Source organism: Colletotrichum orchidophilum (genome assembly GCF_001831195.1).
Source record: "Colletotrichum orchidophilum strain IMI 309357 chromosome Unknown Scaffold_4.1, whole genome shotgun sequence".
Classification (NCBI taxonomy): domain Eukaryota; kingdom Fungi; phylum Ascomycota; class Sordariomycetes; order Glomerellales; family Glomerellaceae; genus Colletotrichum; species Colletotrichum orchidophilum.
The window spans coordinates 270,904-290,738 of NW_019172960.1; the positions used below are offsets into that span (position 1 = coordinate 270,904).

Sequence of the window (19,835 nt, forward strand, 5' to 3'; positions counted from 1 at the left end):
GGCTAATGTAGACAAGATTATGCTTCGACGTCCAACGCTTTCTGTTGGGTGCGTGTTGGGAGCGTAGAAAGATAACGAAGTAGAGAGAATTACCACCAACAATAGCCCTCCTTTCGCGGAGGTTGGGCCGCGAAGTGAGGGGTTTGGTCGGCCTCCAGCATGAAGGCTGCAGGATGCTGCCTCGCGACTTGCTGACTGGCTCGCCATGAAGAGAGTGATCCGACATTGGACAAAGTTCAAAAATGAGAACAAGTTCCACCTCTTCCATTGTTGCTGCTCCTTTCTATGTGACCACCCAACTTTCTTACTCTTCAATATCCTGCGCTCCTGCACCATGTACCGACGACAGAAATATGACCAATTCGAACGGAATCCTCGGTGGCGCCGACCAGAACCTGCGCCGACATCGCCGGCGCCACCATTCGGACCACTTGTAGAGACAGTCAGCGTGGCATCCTTATCGAAATCGGCCTTGAAGTTTGAATCATCCGCTCAAGTGACCGACTGCCAGGTTATCGCGTCGTACAACTGGCTGGACAGAACAGCGCCTTCAATCCTCGTCCCAGGTACGTGATGCTGCCTCGTTTCCTGGCGTAGTATTAATTGAGCCAGGTGCACCCCCCAGATGGACACCTCTTGCACACCCTCGGCAGTTGTCAGAAGACGATGGTATCTACTATCGTGATAAGAACGCTGCTCGATTCCCCGCTCATCCGATGGAGCCCGCCATCCAAGCTGTTCTAAGTGCCCGTCCAGTGCCTTTGACCAGACAGGTTGACATCGTCGCCTGCGGAAGCACCATTGGGAACTTGCTTCGATTCATTCGGGGCAACGAAAAACCCTTTCGGATGCTCGTGGAAGTGGTCGGCGATGCTGTCCACTTGATTCGAAGGGAGAACTCGCCAAAGGAGACGCTTTCCGATGTCAGGGGTTACGGACACACTTTCCCAGAGGCATACACGACCTGGGACGCTGAGGTCCGCGGCTCGGCATCCCACCAGCGGATCATTCAATATGACTTTGGGGGCCTCAATTGCATTGTTCGTCACGAGGGCGATGGATATCTCAAGCACAAGCAGGGTTCGTCTGCGAACAAGCCTCGTCGTGCCATGACCGAGAAGGATTCTGTTGATGACCTGATTGAAAATCTCAAAGTCAATGAGACGACACCAAAGGTCTCCCAGGACCCGATTCATTTACAACTGAATACTGGCGGGTTTGAGGTGCCCCAGTCAGCAGTGTTTGATCTCAAGACCCGGTCAGCCAAGCGGAAGGGCACCGATTTCCTTGGCGAGGAGCTTCCTCGTCTATGGGTTGCCCAAATTCCCAACTTTGTCCTTGCTTACCATCAGAGGGGCATGTTTACCGAAATTGAGGTCATGGACGTAGCGAAGGAGGTGAAGGCCTGGGAGAAGTCCAAGAATCAGGAGCTCTCTCGGTTAGCGGCGCTTCTGCATCACATCGTCCAGCTTGCACGCATGAGTCAAGATGGACGACTCGAGATTGGTCGTCGAGAGTTTGACAAGCTTGACATTCGGAAGCAGTGCCCTGGACTGGCCCCGGCGTTCTCTCGTGAAGTGATTGACAGGTGGAAGGCCTGGCTCACCAAGGATGTGCAGGATGGCCCGAGTCCGGATGATGAGGATGAACTCCAATGGAGCGATAGTGACGGCGACGACTATACAGCGTGTTCCCAAGAGTGTTCGTACTGTGGAAAGTGTACGTATTGACAGTTGCAGGATAGTTCGCCCTTGGAAGTTATATGATTGGAGCCAATGATAATGATACTTGACTTTTCCCTCGAATTCCCAGCGAAGATTTGAAGACTCGAGATATGTGAATCCGTTAGGGGTTGCTTCTGCCTCGAAGTTGTAGTCTCTTTGGGTATGAGGAAGCCAAATTCTCCAATCTTCACGCTGCTCTCAATGCGCGAAGTTGCTGTTATCATGTTGCTAGGGTCGGCAGTTGAGGTCAATAAGTGGGTCAAGGTGAGACCGGTGACTGTCGGTGAGACGGCCCGTCACCGAGATGATCACCAACTACCCCGCCTTGTAAGGGAGCAGGTTGAAGCATAGAGTTGCTGGTGTTGTAGACTAGGCCAACGTCAATGAAAGGCCTATTTTAATTCCACCAGTGTCATCTAGCTGCTTCGAAACGAGCGCCGGCCCAACAAGCTCCAAATATGTAGGCTTCGCACCGATCTACCTTCCCTTGGGGAAGGCCCATCGCAAGCGGGTCATTCAATCTTTCTCCGCGTCCGAATTCTATCTAAATCTTGACACGCTATCGATTGGTTGCTACCACTTACTTGTATCGCTGAGGCACGTCGGCCTATCAAGTTGGGGGGCACCCGCCGGCCTCCAGCATGAGGCTGCAGAAGGCAAGTCAAGCGCGGTACACTAGACTGCTCTCGGCGTTGCTCTCCACAGTCTCGCGAATCGCTGAAACTTGTTCGTCCTTTTAAAGGATGCGCCGATGTTTGAGTTGGGGGCATCGACCGTGCTCCGGCACGTCGGGGATTGTTCCGCGTGCGATCGCAATTTTAACATCGCATCTCGACTCGCTCACTTCGTCCCGGCGGGAGGCCCTAATCTTGTTTGGGGACCGTGGAATGGCATCCGGTTGTTTTTGGCTTGCTTTCAAGAAGTCCCCAGGGAGTCTCCCTTATCTCTGGCTTTTGATGGGAATTTCTTTTGTTGTTTCTGCTTGGTCCGTTTGCTCCGAATCAGGTTTGAAATTCAACAAGACTCTAATATTGCCATCAATAACCAAATCTTGAACAATGTGCAGTCAAAGATGTTGTTAGTAAACGTCGCCGGTAGCGGACTCAAATATCATCCTGGCTTATTGTTTTGTTGTACGACTGGATAGTCTGGACAGTCCTGTAGTGAGCCCAAAGCCCAGCGCGGCTTACGTGATAGGGTCACTGCCAGTCAGCCTTTGCTAAGCGCCCATAACCAGGGCGAGCCAACACGACAACCCGAAGCTCTCTCAACCAGGTCGCATAATCGGCCGGAGGCCTAGGACGTTGAGCACCGCCGCGCGAACAGAAATGCCGAGGCCTTGTCGGATACGGACATCACCAACAGAACAACTGCCATTATCCCGTCACCGGGGGCGGCCAAAGTGGGGCCGGTCATTCTCCCCAATACATTGTCAGTCTGCCTCGAGGGAAAGTGGAAATACGACAAGAAACAAGGTGCGCCAGCAGAGGGAATGGGAAGAGGAAGAAGTATAGAGCAAGAGGCAGGAATAACAAGGAGACAGGCGTCGCTAACGAGAGAGAGCAAACGGCCAAACACGGCGCGCCCAGCATGAGAGACAATCGGCTGCAGGAGCCCTCCGCTGCCTTCCGCCGCATCACCTCAGCTGAGCTGCCTTCACCTTCATCTTCACCTCTCACCCCTCACCTTCGTAGCTGCTGCATAAAATCTCATCGCATTCTTTCTCAGCTCACACCTACACCTGCAGGACGCGACTGATTCATTTGATTCTTTCAAGCCAGGGAGCCGCCTCCGGACGACGTTCCTGCACCCCATCGCTCTTCTCACCCGCCGGATAGTCCTTACTAAATCGGCGTAAACGGCTCATCCTCGAAGCCTAGTGAATCAACACCCACGACAACATCCCATATGCATCGGGTACCACACAACACCACGAACAAACAGAAGAATATCGTCCATTGCAGAGCCAACAATCGAAATGGCTCTCTACCAGCAACCCGAGAACCCGTACGGCTCCCCCTCGCTAGTCATCGAGCCGACCCAGAGATACCTCTACCACCTCCGATCAATGGCCCACCGGAAAGATGTCCTCGTTAAAAGCGGCTTCGTCCTGAATCCACTGTCTGAGAGAGATATTGACGACAAGAAGCGATGCCGCAGATGCAACCTCCGCTGTGAGCTACCAGACCATCAACCCTTCCCATCTCCTGCCTCCCTTCTCTCTCTTACTCTCTGCTCTCGCCCCCATCGCCATCATCATCTCCAATACTAATCCCCACAATAGGCTCCAACAACAAGAACAAGTTGAGGTCCAACGACAAAGGCTCCCATGCGGACGCCAAGACGCCCTTTTCTACTTCCTCTCCGTCCACCCAGCCCAAGACCAAGTCCTTTACCAGCACTTCACCCATGGCTGACCAGGAGCCCGAGGGCGCAAACGGGGACGCGAAGCCAGCAAAGCCGGTCCTCAAGTGTCAACACCACACCGGCCGCGTCTTCAACATGGTATCCTCTCCCTCCCTCCCCGCTCTCTGCTTGACTCCCCAACGTTCCATACAACTAACACACCACAGCGCTGGAGCTGCTGCAGCGTCCACGTCTCCGCGCCAGGATGCACCTACGCCCCAGAGCACCTCGTCCGGACCTACCCCGCGGGCGAAGTCCACGCCCGCCACCAATACCACAAGACCCCGACCCACGACCTCCTGAAGCTGGACCTCGACGACGACCCCTTCCCGTCCAGCCAGAGGGCGCCCCGCCGCGCCGTCGCCATCGACTGCGAGATGGGCGTCGCCTACGACGGCGAATCCGAACTCATCCGCGTCACCCTCGTCGACTACTTCACCTCGGAGATCCTCCTCGACAGCCTCGTCTACCCACAAGTCCGCATGCAGCACTACAACACGCGGTACTCGGGCGTCTCCCGCCAGGCCATGGAGGCTGCGCGGTCAAAGGGCAAGTGCATCACGGGCGGGCTGGCCAACGTCCGGGCCGCGGTGTGGGAGTGGGTGAGCGCCGAGACCATTGTCGTCGGACACGCCGTCCACAACGACCTCGCTTCTCTGCGGTGGATTCACCTCAAGGTGGTGGACTCTTTGATCCTCGCTACTGACGTTCGGGCCGAGATTGAGAGACTGGAAGCGGAGGAGGCGGAGGAGAGAGCCAAAAAGGAGGCCGCAGAGGCAGCGGCTGCTGCTGGTCTCACCCTGGAAGGCGAAGACCTCATCTCGTTCGATAAGCCTAGAGACCCAGAAAAGGCAGAGGGAGAAGCGCCCGCTGAGAAGAAGCACATGAAGCGCAAGGCCGGCGGGCTTTCCCTCAAGGCGCTGACTTCCGAGATGCTAGGTCGTGACATCCAACAGGGCAGGGCCGGTCACGACAGTCTGGAGGACGCCTTGGCATCCAGGGATCTGGTGCACTGCTTCGTGGCCAAGAAGGTTTTGGCGTCGACTGAGGTTGGGGGACCGGTCATGCCTGGTTTCTGGTAATGGGCACAAAGGAAGATGGATACGTTGCGTACCTTTCCTGAATGCCTGGGCCTCCACAAATTGTAGAGCAATGTACGATACCATGGCACAGGGGCCGGGAGTCAAATGGTTCACATATCATCACGGCGGATAGTAGCATAGCACATACAGCGAGGGGATAGCGCTTGTATCAGGTCAGGAATTCAGAGTTTGTTTACAACTTCTCCAGCGTCATTCGTACATGCGATGCGTTGTGGACGGGGAAATCAACAACTTTTTGCTAGTCACAGTCACTGAGTCGACGTTGGGACAGCGGTAGAACTTCTTTAGTCCGAATAAATATGTGATTCCTCGTCAATGCTGTGCTATTTGACACCGCGGCCTCGAGGCCGAACTGACCTAAACCCCCTCCAGTATGCCGTGTTGCTCTCAATCTCGGAGAGGACAAAGTGAAATGGAAAATCCATAGTCTACCGCCGAGTAAAAGTCCAATGAAAAAAGTTGGCCAAGTGACCAATGTCATATCGGCAGTCCTGAAAATCGAGCGAGGACTGCCAAAGTACCAAAACCAAGCACGGCCATCCACAAGATACCTTTATGCTTGTCGCACACGCCCTTTCCCTGTTGCCAAACAATGCCAAAAGGCTACATGGACCAAAAGAAAAAAAAAGCCCAAATAAGGTTTACTTGCCTGTTCCAACCCACTGTGTACCGGTGTTTCCCGCGCGCTCCTGGGTATCTAGTCGTTGCGTATCTCATGCCAGCGTATCATGTTCTTCAGCCGCTCCCCGAAACGTGTACGGGCCCGCTTCGTGTCCTCCCATTTATCAATGCTGTTGCTGTCCATTTGGCGTGGTAGGCTCACTCATATCCGGGTCTAGAGGTCCCAACATCGATGCCTCCATGGAGATGACGCTCGCCGGCCGACTGCGATGGGAAACTGGGCTCAACATTGATGCCTCCATAGACGCAGTGCTGGCACCAAGGGGTGCAGGCCTCCGGTTCATGTACGCGGGGAAGCCGAGATTTGTACCTTGCGGCGAAAGTGCGTTCGCTGTGGACGTACTGGGTCCGGCACTTGTCGGAGAGTAATGGCTCGAGATGACCAAGGGCGGCGGGTGATTCGCTGGGCCCTCAGCGGTTGACGAACGAGTTGACTGCGGGAAGCTGGTGCTTGTAGGGCTGAACAATAAGGCGGCCTGTCCAAGTGGTGGCGCGAACATGGGCACCGCGCCGGCCGGAGGCACATGGTTTGGAGGGGGTGGAGGAACACCATTCTGGGCATTGCCGTTCACAAGATTTTGTGCCAACAAGGGCTGGCCATCCACTGCCATTTCACTGCCGTCGAGACCCTCGAACTCATCGTCCTCTGGTACCTCCGCTTCGTCAACTTCAGCGTCCCCATTGATCTGTCCGGCATGTCCGACCACGGCCCGGGGATCGGCGGGCCGACGGGATGAAAAGCTCGAGAGTCCAGGAAATCGAGGACCGGGCGAGTCGCGAAGACCTTCGTATTCGGGAGAAGAGTTAAGGTAGTCGCGGAGCTTCGTTACGCCGACGCCAGAGAAGACGCAAAAGACGCCACGCTGGTGATCAGTGAATTCTAGGTCTCGTTAGTTTGCCTGTCTACCTGCGACGAGGAACAAAATAGCATACCAGGTGGAGGAGGTCGGCAGAACTCTGCAAATTCTTCTCGCAGAAAGGCAGTGACCCCTGTCAGACTGAGATGGGTCAAGCGTGGGCAATAGTTTAGCAACTTGATGATACTCTGCATATTTGTTAGCAAGTGGAATAGTCAAATCCAATCCACTGGAGGGACAACGTGCCTTGAGTGTTAAATTGGTGCAGTAACTAAGATGTACTCTTTCGAGGCTGGACGAGTAATATTCGTCAATGTTGCCGTTCGCATCGCGGCGTGCCCGTGGGCGATGGTTGGCGCGAGCGAGAGCAAACACAGACTCGTCGGTGATACTACTGCACTTAACGAGACCGATCCTCTTGAGCTTGGGAAGCTGTGCCAACTTCGTGACGGAGTCGTCTGTGAGGTTTATGCAGCATCCCAGATCAATGTACCGTATACGATTACACTGCTGCACGAGTCGTTTCACGGCCTCGTCAGTGATGTGGCCGCAGTGGCCGAGGTGCAAGTAATGCAAGTTCTTGCCGAGTTTCGAAATGGCATTGACAGCAACGTCGGTGATGTTGCGGCACTTGGCCAGCACCAAATTGCGAAGGCGCGGGGCAGCATCGATAATGATTTCCACCGCCTGATCGGTGAGTCTGGCGCAGGAGGTCAAGTCGAGAATGCGAAGGTGGTCGTAGGTCTTGCTGGGAGGCAGAGTCAAGAAGGCGCTGTCGTCGATGAGCTCGCAGCCGGCGAGCCGAAGCTCGCGGAGAGACTGGCCCTTGGCGATGAGGGCAGTGATGGGCTCATTGCCGATCTGTGCACACTGGTGCAGGTCGATCTCGAGGATATTCGGGCAGTTCTCGGCAAATGCAAGGATAGCGTTGTCTTGCAACTGGGCACAATCGTTGAGTTTGAGCTGTGGAAGAGCCATGTCAGCGATTTTCCAAAACACGATGCGGGGCTCGAAAGCCAAGCGCGAAGCGCATACGGGCCCGGCTGCAGGGAGAATAAGAGGCAAAAGAGCAAGAAAGTGACGAACAAACATACCCTCTTGATAAACCGGCAGTTCTCGGCAAGCTGTATCATGCTGTCGTTGGTGATTTGGCGGCAGCCAGAAATGTTGAGGCCCTGTAACCTCTTGCAGTGCTCGGCGATGGTCCGGATGGAGACGTCTGTGATGTACTCATCGCCCGAGATATCAAGGGCCAGCAGCGAGGAGCTGTTTTCCACCAACTTGGTCAAGCCCTGGTCGGTAAGGTTGCGACAGTTGGTAAGGGTGAGTCGCTCGACGCGAGTGCATACAGACAGAGGCATGACACTGCCATCGCTGATCTTGTCTGCGAGGGGACCGGCAGCCAGGTTGAGACGCTTGATAAAATCGCGGTACGCGAAGAAAGGAGTGGCAAGTTGCAGGGTGAGGCAGATGGAAGAATGATTCTTCCAGTTTGTGCAGGCGGGACGATGCCACAGCAGGTCGACAGAGTTCTTAGCCCATCGCTTGCACGTCAGCATGCAGTTGAAGAGGTCATTCGAGTTGTTGAGCTTGGCGAAGATGGAGATGAGGATCTCGCTAGGGAGCCGGTTGACGGCGGGTTGACACGGATCATCGCTGACCTGCATATCCTCGATGTTGGGGACGCCGAGTGACGACTGCGAATCGTTGCCGGCGATGAAGAAGTCTGACTCCTCATTGTCGGCAGGGAGAGGCGAGTTTGTGGACGATGAGGATCGAGAATCCGGCGAGATTGACTGGGTGGCCATGATGTCTATTGAGGGGGCTGCGGGCCTCATGACGGGCAACGACTTGTGAGCGACGGAGCAAACGGTCGGCGGATCGTGGGATTCGTGATGATTCGGTCCCAAGGGGGGAAAGGGGTGTCGGGTCCCCGGTCGGAGAAAAGGTCGTCGGGACGGCAAGCGATTTCCGAGTCGTGAATCGTAGGCGTGGGTGTATTTTGTCGTGGTAATGTTGCTTGTAGGGTTGTCGGGCTTCGTCAGGTTGACAAGATGAATGGCGGGGATTTGTCACCAGAGCGAGGGTTGGAAAGGCGGGCTAGTTCCCACGCGGCGGCTGGAACACTGGAATACTGACACTGACGCCTGACCCACGGAAGGTGGAAATGGAGAGGCTCCGACAGTGGAGGGGGGGACGTCGGCACAAGGAGGCACGCTGACGCTAAGTCTGTTGTGAGCCCGGTACCTCGTGTGTGTCGATTACTGCCTCAGCATGTAAACGGGAGATGGGAGTACAGGCTGTACTTTGCAGGAGAAAGTACCCGTATTGGTGAGTTGGCGGTACAGGGCAGGATGCGGGAGGTATTTTGTGCGACGGAACGGAGTGTCAAGGCGACGAAGAGGAGACGAGAAGTATTCGTAGAAGACGGCAGGGAGAGAGAGAGACGGGAATTCGTGACGGAGACGGCGGGCGGAGGGAAAATTGTATCCTCGATTAGGACAAGTTGGTCTGAAGTCTCGTCGATGGAGTAGAGAGGGAGAAAAGATCAGGTCGAGAGTTCGCGTCGCGAGACTCACAGAGAGAGAGAGAGAGCCACAGGGTCGTCGGGGGCCAGGCAGTGGTGCGTGGGCTGCGGTTGCTGTGATTCAGGTTTTGCAGCACCGTCTCTTTCCCTCTCCCTTTTCTGTTACAGTGAAGCGAAGCAAGAGGACCCGGAGAGATGCTGTGCAGCGTGGTGAGATGTGGGCACTGGGCAGCAGATGGTGGCAGCGACAGTGACCGACAAGGCGGGTGACAATGACGACGGGGTGAGGCTAAGGGAGCTGGAGAGGCTACCTTAGAGGCTACCTAGAGGCTAGAGCACCCTGAGCGGCCGTGGTCGCAACTTGTGCGCGGTTGGACTTTAGCGGAGGGAGGTGACACCCCTGGCTGGGCCTTGGGCCTTGGAGGAGGGCTGGCTGGGCGGCGGCTGGGTTGGGCTGGGGTGGAACACTGGAAACCAAGGGACGAGCTGCGATGCAATGCGATGCGCGGCGACTGGTTGAGCAAGAAGTTGACGATGTGCTGCTCCGCTCCGGGGCCAGGAAAAGACAACCTAACCTGTCGAGGTACAGTCGGTAATTACTTGTCGTGCTTAGGTTTGCTTCTGGCACTTGCCTTGCCAGGGCCGCCTTGAGAAGTTTAGAGTCCAAGGTTTGGATCGATCCGGTCAGGTTCTCTGGGGTGTCATGAGGTAAGGCTGGCGGGACCAAAGGCGACGCGTGACCTGCTTTCCTGTGCTGTAGTTGCCGTCTTCCTCTTTTTCAGGTCTTTCCGCTCCTGGTTTTGTCCTACTGATGTTGGTTTAATTGCAGAATCCGGGCAGACAACGTTGCTGGACTTTGTGAAGCAGGAAGACACAGCAGTGCTAACAATAAGCTGGAGATGGTGCTGCCAGAGGAAGGAGGAGCAGGAGGAGGTCCTGCAAAGTGATGGACTTGGAAGGACGAGACAGGACCGGGACAAGGTGCCGGGGAGGGAGGAATACCTGAAAGCGACTTGACCTGTGGTAGTGCTCCATACCATAGCTGAGGTGCCTACTATGTATGGTGAGTAATCACCAGGGAAGGTACGGTACCTTAGGCAGGTACCTAGGTTCCTTGCCTTACAGGTAGTGCAGCATGGAAAAGATACTCCGGAACGTACTCCTTTTTCTTTTTTCTATTGTCAGCTGGCACCGACTCTCATTGGCAAAAGGCTCGCAGGGGCCTGAGGTTCCGAAGTGCGAAGCAACGGGAGACGAGGCGGAATGATGACGATTCTCTGAAAGACACCTCTTGCTTGCTTCTGTAGAGCATTAGAGTCTCTTGTTTGCTGAACTTGGCTGGTCCATCAACGGACAGACTCGAAACCAGGCCACGGGAGACGAGACAATTTCCCCGGCGTGAAGCGTGGGGCACACTGCCACATGCCGCTTTTCTCAGGGAGCATGCCATGCGTAATTATTTCATGCGATGTGAAAAGGTCACTTCCAGTCCAAAGTGCCGGTAGAGATACGGCAGGGCATTGAGTCACGGCCAAGAAGATGTGTCCAGCGGAGACCTTCTGCGAACCGGGTGTCGTACAGCGGGCTCAGGTATATCAAGCCCCTGTGACCGGCAAAGCAGTACTTGGCATTCGCTTACGCTTGACCCGTTAATTCTGCTGCGTACATAACCTAATTCGGCAAGTCACTCTAAAAAAAGGTTCATTCCATGCACCCACCACTCGATGAATTGCATTATTTCCCACCAAATCCACCAAAAAAGGCCATGGCATTTACAAATGGTCGAGCCAGACCAGGGAGACGAAGGCGGCCACTTGTACCTGACGCTACGTCGAGGACGGAAAGGTCTTCAGCCTCTGGCACGTCCTCCGAGTCCCCTTGACAAACAGAGTTCCGGGCTGTTGGACTTCAAAGTGTCAACTTGAATCGCGGCATTCTTTCTGGAAATTCAACTCCTTTTCCCCTTGTCTTTCGTTGTCTCTAGCCCCAGCTTGTAGGCTATACCTAGTATGCGATGCCAAGTCTGGACTCAATCTCCCCGTCTCTGTCATGACGAAGACGATCATCTCCGAGATGCAGTTACCAACCCCTTGAGCGCCAGTAAATGCCTGAATTACCATCGGCCAGGGCCACGTCGGTACCCTGCGACATTGCGAGAAACAAAACATGACATGTCAAGCTTGTCAGTGTACCCGCATGAAAACGGCCGCCATAACCTTGTTACGTCGACATCGGGGACCATTTAGCAATTGACACTGACACCAACCCCCAAAAGAAACCCCCTCGCCCTTCGCCCCTCGGAGACCAAATCTTCAGTCAATACCCGTGGCGCCATCTTCCGCACGCTCGGACATCAGCTCGAGCTTCAGGGTACTCATTTCTACATGACTGCATCGCGGGCACCGCCCCCCCCCCCCCCCCCCCCCCCCGGGGACAAAACCTTTGTCCCTACCCCCGGGGCCCTCCTCCCCCGCCTCCCGCCCCCCGCCGCGCGTGCGGGGTGTTCTTTTTTCCTGGATGCCCCGGGGGGCCCGGCCCCCCCCCCCCCCCCCCCCCTTCTGTCTTTTTTTCCGCCGCCTATTGTGCTGTTGTCATGGTCTGAGATTGCTCTCCCTTTCAATGACGGTCTCAAGAACTCCTGCCCCCCTCCTTGCCTCATGAGACGGGATGTCAGGGCCTCGGATGCTCAAGTATAATGCGGTCCGCTCCAAGACAGGCTGGACAGCCTTCCAACCTCCAACCAGGTGTTTCGCGAGATATCCTATTCGAGTGTCCATCTCGGCTTCTTCCTTGATGCCTTTTTTACTTTGGCACAAGGATGTTGGGGATGTCAGGATTGATGTCGTTGGTCTGCCCTGCACCTGATACCGTTTCACTCCCGCCCACCCCGGTCTTCAAGGACGTCTTCGCACCTGGATCATCCATGCCTGAATTCGTGGAAGGAAAGGTATTCTCCGGCAACTGCTTCAACCATGGCGGCCGCAAGACCACTCGTTCAATCACATTCGTCTGACGGCATGTCCCGCCATGTCATCACGGCATCTTGAGCACGTTGGACGCCGGGGATCGGTGACTGCCATCGCCGACTTCGCGTCTTCGGTATGTAAGCCTGCTTAATTTGAGTTTTCTCGTCCGTGGTGTTAGGCCCTGGACGTTGAACAAATGCCAAGCCGGCTTAGACGGGTTTCCACGGCTTGGGGCTTTTTCGTTCAGCTTCTTGGCTCGCTCTCACGAGCATCGAACGAGGGAACACCTGCCTACCACGGCGGGAGTTCGAAATTGTCGAATCCAGAAGCTGCCCTCTGCCCATCAAGACAGCTCGCTACGTGGGTGGTCGGTCAACGATACCCCCGGGCACCCGAAGTCGAGGATCAAGAGGCACAACGTGTGGTGGGGTAGGCCGATTGAGTTGGGAATAAGCAATGCTCCCGTGGTGGTTAAGAATAGCATCGCCCTTGCGTACCAGAAGACAATGTGTGCAGGGTCTGCGGGAGAGGATAAGACGCCGGGGACGATTGCCTGGCTCAGTCTCACCTCATTCGTCATTGAGACGGGCATCAGCAAAGGCCTGCGTTGGTCGAGGTCGAATTCGCTTCTCCTGGTTGGCAGCGATGGCTAAGCCCATCTGGATAGTAGACGAAACTACGTCGTCCTCAACCCCACAACGGCGCAATCGTGGCACTGCCGTGATCCAGTGGGATCAGGTGGGGGGTCCATCTGCATGCAAGACAGACGCACACTTTCAAGTGACGGCCCAGACAGACGTGTGTGTGAGCGGTGGCTTCGCGGCCCAGCGTGATACCATCACGATCCTAAACGCCATCACGCGTGGGCGCTTAGACGGCCACAGACGACTGACCACTCAGCTCTGCCCATTTCACATTTCGGATCACAGACGTACAACCCCGTTGTGATGTAATGGTGGTCTCCGAGCGCAGACCCTGGAAGTCTTAGCATAGCGACGAGGCAAGATCGACTTGTCAAGTCTGTCGCACTCTTTTGAGAGGCTGGATCCTCCTGGAGGACCATCGACTCGGACGTAACCAGACCGTTGTAATCGAACAGAGGAGCCGATGCAGCGCGTGCCATGTCAGATCCGCATCCCACACGCTGATTCCACCATCCAACACATCAATCCTATAAGACGGACAAGAGAGAATAATCAGAGTATCAACAACTCGGCGAACATGGCCCAGTCCAGCCCCTTGAGCCGCAGCAAATCAACTTGGACGCCGCCATGTGTCGCAGACAGCAGATGCAACTGCAGCTGTCTCCTCCTGCTCTGCGTCCATGGACCTTGCGACCCCAATCTGAGGCGGAGTCGGAGGTTATCCGCACAGACCATAGCCAAAACCGAGAGGCACGTACCTAAGCGAGACGGAAGATGCCGGCACGTGACGAGTTCAAGCAGGACGTCATTCGGAAGAGCCGATCATGCGCCGGGCCACTCAGGTGCCTCGCTGGCTGACGTGCGCCAGTCTCTCTTTTTTTGGTGCAATGGCATTGGGCGTTGAGATTGATGTGGATCCAATGGGACAGCTCCAATTGCCATGCAGAGCAGCCGCAGGATCAGTGCATTTCTGGCTTGACACTTGACATTTCCCCGTCTGCCGATTACGAGCCTCACGATCAGACTCTCTCTACCCCCCCATTGCGTTCGCAGCTCGCCATAGTCTGTGCCGTGCACTGCAGCATCAAAACGAATTGTCAAATACCCTGGCCACATGACCTGGCCATGAACCGCCCTGCCCGACCGGCACCGAACTCGAACTAGCAAGCCCGGTCTACTGCACCATCGACGGCTGTCCCCGCCCGAACATCCCGCGCCATCTGAAGAATCTCGAATCTCCATCAGCCCACTCCATCATTTGCCCTCCACACGGTCCAGAACACAGAGTACATTGACCCAAACCACCACAGGCGCACTCCCTCCTGCCGCCTTCACGACCGACACACTCATCTCCACGCCCTCTACCCATCCGACGCCCCCAATGTTCCGCCCACGCACTCTCCGGGCTCTGCCCAGGGGTCTGCCGCAGCCGCAGCCGCCCGTCCGAACTTGTCGCCGCACGCTCTTCTCTCGCCAGCGCAGCTCGCCGTCCCGCCCCGTCGAACGCTTCAACCTCAACCAGCTCAGCGAAGCCCGCACAAACTACGACCGGGACCGCACATACTTCCTCGCCGCCGGCGCCCTCGCCGGAATCGTCTCCTTTGTATATACGGCCAACAAGCTCCGCAAGGCACTCGCCGCCGAGAAGAAGCGCAACGCCGCGGAGGACGGCAGCGACAATGGCAGCAGCACAGACAAACGCATCGGTTTCCAGCTCGATTCATCAGTGCCGGCCGAGACCTTCACCACCGAGGCCGGGAGCAAGCGCAAGGTCGTGATCCACGACGAAGAGGGAAGGGAGCTCGTGCCCACGGGCAACAAGGCGGTGCCCAACTTCCCCCGGACCATCGACCTGTCCTTGAGCCGGACCCACCGCGACCCGGAAGCGCCCATCGCCGCCACGGTGCAGGACACGGATGGCGTCGAGTACACCCTCGTCGGCCTCGGCATCCGCACCGTCAGCTTCCTCAGCATCCAGGTGTACATGGTGGGCTACTACGTCGCCACCCAGGACGTCGCGAAGCTGCAGCACTACCTCACCAAGAAGATCAACCCCATCGCGACGACGCTCGTCCCCTCGGAGCGCGACAGCCTCAAGCAGAAGCTCTTTGACCCGGTCGAGGGCGAGGAGACGTGGACGGCGCTCCTGCAAGAAGTCGGCTGCCGCAGCGCGTTCCGCATCGTCCCCGTCCGCGACACCGACTTCCCCCACCTCCGCGACGGCTTCGTGCGCGCCATCACGGCGCGGTCGTCGGCCGACAAGGAGGCGTACAGCGACGAAGGCTTTGGCGAGGCGATGAAGGAGTTCAAGAGGCTGTTTAACCGCGGCAAAGTGCAAAAGAACAAGGAGCTGCTCCTCTGCCGTGACGAAAAGGGCGAGCTCGAGGTCGTCTTTGATGATGGCAAGAGTGTGGGGAGACAGAGCGTAGGCAAGGTGCAGGATGAGCGCGTGTCGAGGCTGCTGTGGCTCAACTGGCTTGCGGGTAGTAAGGTTGCGTCGCCGCCGGCGCGTGAGAGTATCATTGACGGCGTCATGGAATTCGTCGAGAGGCCCGTCGGTACCGTTGCCGCGCAGGTGGTATAAAAAGCAAAGAAAACGTGAAATGTAGAATTAGTTGGAAAAAGTCACGGTCCAAATGTATAACACACGGGGCGAGGTCCTCGCAACAGAGGGCCGAACATCATTTTTGGAAAACTTGTATTTTGAGACTCTAAGCACTAGGCTTTGTGCCTTTTACCCCGTGGTATAATATGTCGTATAATATGTCGTCCATCGTTCCCACGTCCTTCAAACATGGGTTGGCAGGTTTTGTGCAGCCACAGCTACAACTTGGACGGCCTTAATATCGGTATCGCGCTTGTCAGCGTCTCTGTGCCGTATATTCTCCAACCGATTCTTCTATCCCCACACACTCTCTTCCTCTATCGCTCTTACGCCAAGGACGGAATGGGTGCCTTACGCCTTGAGAGCGCCGGCCTCCTTGAGCAGGTTCTCGAGCTTGCCGCCCTTGAGCAGGCCCTGCAGGTCCGAGTTGCCGCCAATGTGCTTCTGGGCGATGAAGCTGTTGGGGACGGTGCGCTGGCCGGTGATCTCATGGAGGGCGTCCTGGATTGCGCTGCCATCATCTGGTGCTGTTAGTAGGGATGTCTTGTGGGGGTGACATTGAAGCACAAAAAGTGTGTGTGCAAGCAAAAGGCAACTCACCAATCTGATCGAGCTCGAGGACGGTGTAGTCGGCGTTAATCTCGTCGAGGACGGACTTTGTCGCGCGGCAGTAGGGGCAGTACGACTTGGAAAAGACGACAACCTTGTTGTCGTCGATGAGGGACTGAACCTTCTGCTTGGTGGCGGCCATGTTTGCTGGTGATGTCTGGGTTGAGGAGAAGAGACGTCTGAATAGCGATGCCATTTCGAGGGAGAGGGAGGGGCTAACAAGACGTGGAGGGGCGGGCAATGATATAATAAATACTGGCGGATGCCGAGGGACCAGCGGGACACAGGTGGGGGGTATTTGTCAGTCAAAGTGTCGCAATACAAGAGGGGCGGGGTTCCTGGTGCTTGGTGCTTGGTGCTTGGTGCGTACACTATAGCTGTGCTGGATGCGGTTCAGTTGCGACGGATGGGACTTGCAGTGTGGTAAAGGCAATTTGGGCCCGAAGGCCGCGGGAGTGGATGATGCAATCGGGGAGGGCGCTAGAAGTTGATTAGGTAAGTAGGTCGGCACGTCGAAGACGAGTTTTCTAGAAGGTGGAGAGGTCTCAGAGTTCACAAGTGTGGCTTCCAATTTCGATACATTCCGTTGTCTACTACTTAACGTCCCCGGGAGGAAAGAGACACCGGCTCTCCCGACGCCCATTTGCTCGGCGTGTGTTACAGCTGATGTTTGTCAGCTTCGTTCGGGTTCTCAAGAGGCACCCGTGGACAGCGAGACATCACATCGGAAAAGACTTGACCTCGGAGAGAAAGATGGATCAGAAAGGACTAATTCAAAATGGGCAATGAGCTCACCTCAGCGCCGAGGAGGGAGGGTTCAGAGACCGGCTTGTGCATTGAGTTGGCGGGTGAGCTTGGGGGTCCTTTGTGATATGAGGTAAGCAATCAGATAGCGACCCTAAAACGACCTGAAGGATAAGATAAGAGAACCCTAAGGTACCTGAAGATTTCGGGTGCACCTCATGATTTTCCAAGTCAAAGGCTTCAACCGTCAGGTACAACACCACGGCTATGTGGTCTATGGAGAAGCAACCAAGAGTCCACACGAGGGTGGCTGAGGTAGCATGAGGACATCACAAGTAACAGGATCGATCTATCCGCATCATGCACAGATGATACCCGCGTCTAGCGCTTGACCGGATCCTCGGGCACCCCTACAGCGCAGCACACGTCTTGAGGTTCGCGATGACTGGTGCACCGCAGCTGGATGGGTCATGCTACTCTAACTCTGTACTGGGTTGGGTTTGGATTGCATTCATGTCCCTCTCGAGTCTCGGGCCCCTGCAAGAATGAGATCCTACCATGCCCATGCCATGCCCCGGCTGCTCACCGAATCGCAGCCATTCGCTGTTTCTGCCTGACCCCCGTCCCGGTCGTGCAGAGGAGAATCCTCGAGGACCGATGATAGTTACCTAAGTATTTGCAAACACCGAGCCGTCCTCGACCAGGCTTCGTGTCCTCTTCAATAGTCGTTTTCAATGCTGCATTTCCTAGTTTGCACAAAACCCATTCCTTCCAACCCTTGGAGTTCTCTCTTCCTTCAAGCTACCAGCCGTTGTAAAGACCCTGATAGCTTCTGGTAGGTGGTTTGTGTGCTTGGCTACTATCACCTCCGAATCGCTTCAGGACCCATCCCAAAAGAGACCACCGTGGCACCGTCTCTCGGCCCGGCCAATGACACCGGGTCCCGTCCTCTCTCCGCGCCCACCCCCGTCATTCGCTGCTTTGCGACCTGCCCGGTTTTCTAGAACCTCCCCTCCACATCCACTTCCGCGCTTCACCACCACGCAACCTTACGCAACCACCTCCTCCGGCCACTCATCTCGCACCGTCGTCCCCGACTTTCTGCCGTCAATCTCTCCGAGTCCCGTCGGGCCACCTTGGACGCACACCACCGCACACCACACTCTTCGCATCCCTGCCCGCCGCCGCTCACTCACCCTCATCTTCCGCCTTCACCAGTCACCCCAAAGCTGACAGCGCATTGCCTTCTTTCCAGTCCTGCTTCTACAGCCTCACCAAAGGCAAACAAGCCACCATCTGGATCCTTGACCCAGGCTGGTGATCGTCCACGCCAGTTGGAGCCGGGTCGAAACTCTCGATCTAAGCAAACCGAACAGCTCTTTTATTTTTATTTTTATTTTTTTGGTTACCCCACTGCTTCTGCGGCCTTCCTCTTGCTGCTGCATTGCGTCGACTCCTTTCCCTTCCAAGGACCCTAAGCAGGCCCTGTGCCGTACGACGTGCGTTGCTGCAGAACGGCCTGATCTTCGAACCCCGCGAGTCGGAAAATTCCAAACGAGGCCATCCCCACGACACCCACGACCACTGTTCACCCTATCCGCCACGATACGAGTCACTGCTGCCGCCCTTGAAGTAGCCTCACTTCACTCTCCTCCACCCCCCCCTCCCTCCCATCCACTTTCCTCTTTCTCCCGGTTCAGCGTCCTTAGCTTTAAGGACCGCCTACTCCCGCCAAGGTGGCTTCCAGTCAGCCTCTTCTGGCATCTTCTGGTGCCCTCTCCAACATCACCGCACTATTGCCCACCACACTCCAGGTCTACCTCGACAAGTCCATCGCCAGCCTAGCCAAAGCTATCGCGAACTACTCCGAGTACATCTCGGACACCACCGGCATCGACCCGAATCTCATCCTCTACTCCACCATTGGCTGCATCCTTCTCGCAGTCCCCTTCACCATGTCTCGATACGGCTGGTCGACAAATCGGGAACAAATATCCCCCTACGGCTCCACCCTCAGCGGCGTTCCCGACGTCACGGACGAAGACTTTAGCTACATCACTACCGAGGACCTGCAGTCAACCTCCCTCGGTGGCTCGGTCCCGACGAGATCATACGCTCACAACCCCCGATCCCGCGGCAGCGTCCCCGAAGACGACATCCTTCTTATCAAGCACAAGGGCGTCACCTACCCGGCCCACTTCCCCGCGTATGCGATTGGCGACGGCAAACTGCGCGTCCGCGACGTTCGAGACCGCGTAGGAGTCCTGCTGGAGCTATCCGAGAGACGTGGGCGCCGCGTCAAGCTCCTTTACAAGGGCCGCCAGCTCAAGGAGCCGGCTGCGCCCGTCCGAGATTATGGTGTCAAGAACAACAGCGAGGTCATGGTAGTCCTGCCCGAGGGTGAGGTCGACGCCGAGAGCAGCGAAGACTCGGATGAGGAAATGGTAGTCGTGGCCGGGGACGGTGGTAGCGCTGTGGGCAGCAACGGCGGCACCGACGATGGAAAGAAGCGCCGCGGCAAGAAGAAGAGTCGCAAGCCCAAGAAGCGAAGCAGCAACACGAGCCCGCGGGACAGCGCATCAAATCTCGGCATCCCCTCTCAAGACAGACAAACCTCGCCGTCTCCCAGCAAGGCTAACGGTCCCCATGCCAAGCTCGATGCCATTGCCGCGAAATTCGAAGCGGATTTGCGTCAGCCTTGCGAGGACTTCATCGCATCACCGCCGACGGACACGAAGAAGCGAGAGGAGGAGCATCGCAAGCTGTCCGAGACAACGATGCAGCACGTGCTCCTGAAGCTTGACGAGGTCGAGATGGAAGGCAACCAGGAGGCCAGGATCAAGAGGAAGGCCTTGGTACAGACCGTGCAGGATGTTTTGAAGCGCCTTGACGCGAAGCTCAAGTAAAAAGAAGAAAGGGTGGTCGGCATCGAGAGTGCCCGCGGTTTCTGCGATACGTTTGTTTTACTA

The 19,835-nt window shown here is 56.2% G+C and overlaps 6 protein-coding genes across 6 annotated transcripts; 4 read left to right on the forward strand and 2 right to left on the reverse strand.

The window, feature by feature from the left end:
- Nucleotides 1–334: 334 nt before the first annotated feature.
- On the forward strand, nt 335–1,823 carry CORC01_00734 (geranylgeranyl pyrophosphate synthetase; the record flags this gene model as incomplete). Its single annotated transcript, XM_022612391.1, has 3 exons — nt 335–566; nt 661–1,719; nt 1,813–1,823. 3 exons carry the CDS (start codon nt 335–337, stop codon nt 1,821–1,823), a joined length of 1,302 nt encoding a protein of 433 aa, XP_022481008.1.
- Nucleotides 1,824–3,702: 1,879 nt separating this feature from the next.
- On the forward strand, nt 3,703–5,212 carry CORC01_00735 (RNA exonuclease; the record flags this gene model as incomplete). The annotated part of the gene is made up of 3 exons (XM_022612392.1): nt 3,703–3,898; nt 4,009–4,229; nt 4,298–5,212. 3 exons carry the CDS (start codon nt 3,703–3,705, stop codon nt 5,210–5,212), a joined length of 1,332 nt encoding a protein of 443 aa, XP_022481009.1.
- Nucleotides 5,213–6,018: 806 nt separating this feature from the next.
- CORC01_00736 (F-box domain-containing protein) lies at nt 6,019–8,609 on the reverse strand (the record flags this gene model as incomplete). The annotated part of the gene is made up of 4 exons (XM_022612393.1): nt 6,019–6,794; nt 6,848–6,959; nt 7,054–7,734; nt 7,866–8,609. 4 exons carry the CDS (start codon nt 8,607–8,609, stop codon nt 6,019–6,021), a joined length of 2,313 nt encoding a protein of 770 aa, XP_022481010.1.
- A 5,680-nt stretch (nt 8,610–14,289) lies between these two features.
- Nucleotides 14,290–15,492, forward strand: CORC01_00737 (chalcone-flavanone isomerase; the record flags this gene model as incomplete). The annotated part of the gene is made up of 1 exon (XM_022612394.1): nt 14,290–15,492. The coding sequence occupies one exon, from the start codon at nt 14,290–14,292 to the stop codon at nt 15,490–15,492; it is 1,203 nt and encodes a 400-aa protein (XP_022481011.1).
- A 372-nt stretch (nt 15,493–15,864) lies between these two features.
- On the reverse strand, nt 15,865–16,318 carry CORC01_00738 (glutaredoxin; the record flags this gene model as incomplete). Its single annotated transcript, XM_022612395.1, has 2 exons — nt 15,865–16,040; nt 16,114–16,318. The coding sequence occupies 2 exons, from the start codon at nt 16,316–16,318 to the stop codon at nt 15,865–15,867; spliced, it is 381 nt and encodes a 126-aa protein (XP_022481012.1).
- Nucleotides 16,319–16,900: 582 nt separating this feature from the next.
- CORC01_00739 (BAG domain-containing protein) lies at nt 16,901–19,772 on the forward strand (the record flags this gene model as incomplete). The annotated part of the gene is made up of 2 exons (XM_022612396.1): nt 16,901–16,970; nt 18,583–19,772. The coding sequence occupies 2 exons, from the start codon at nt 16,901–16,903 to the stop codon at nt 19,770–19,772; spliced, it is 1,260 nt and encodes a 419-aa protein (XP_022481013.1).
- Nucleotides 19,773–19,835: the final 63 nt, after the last annotated feature.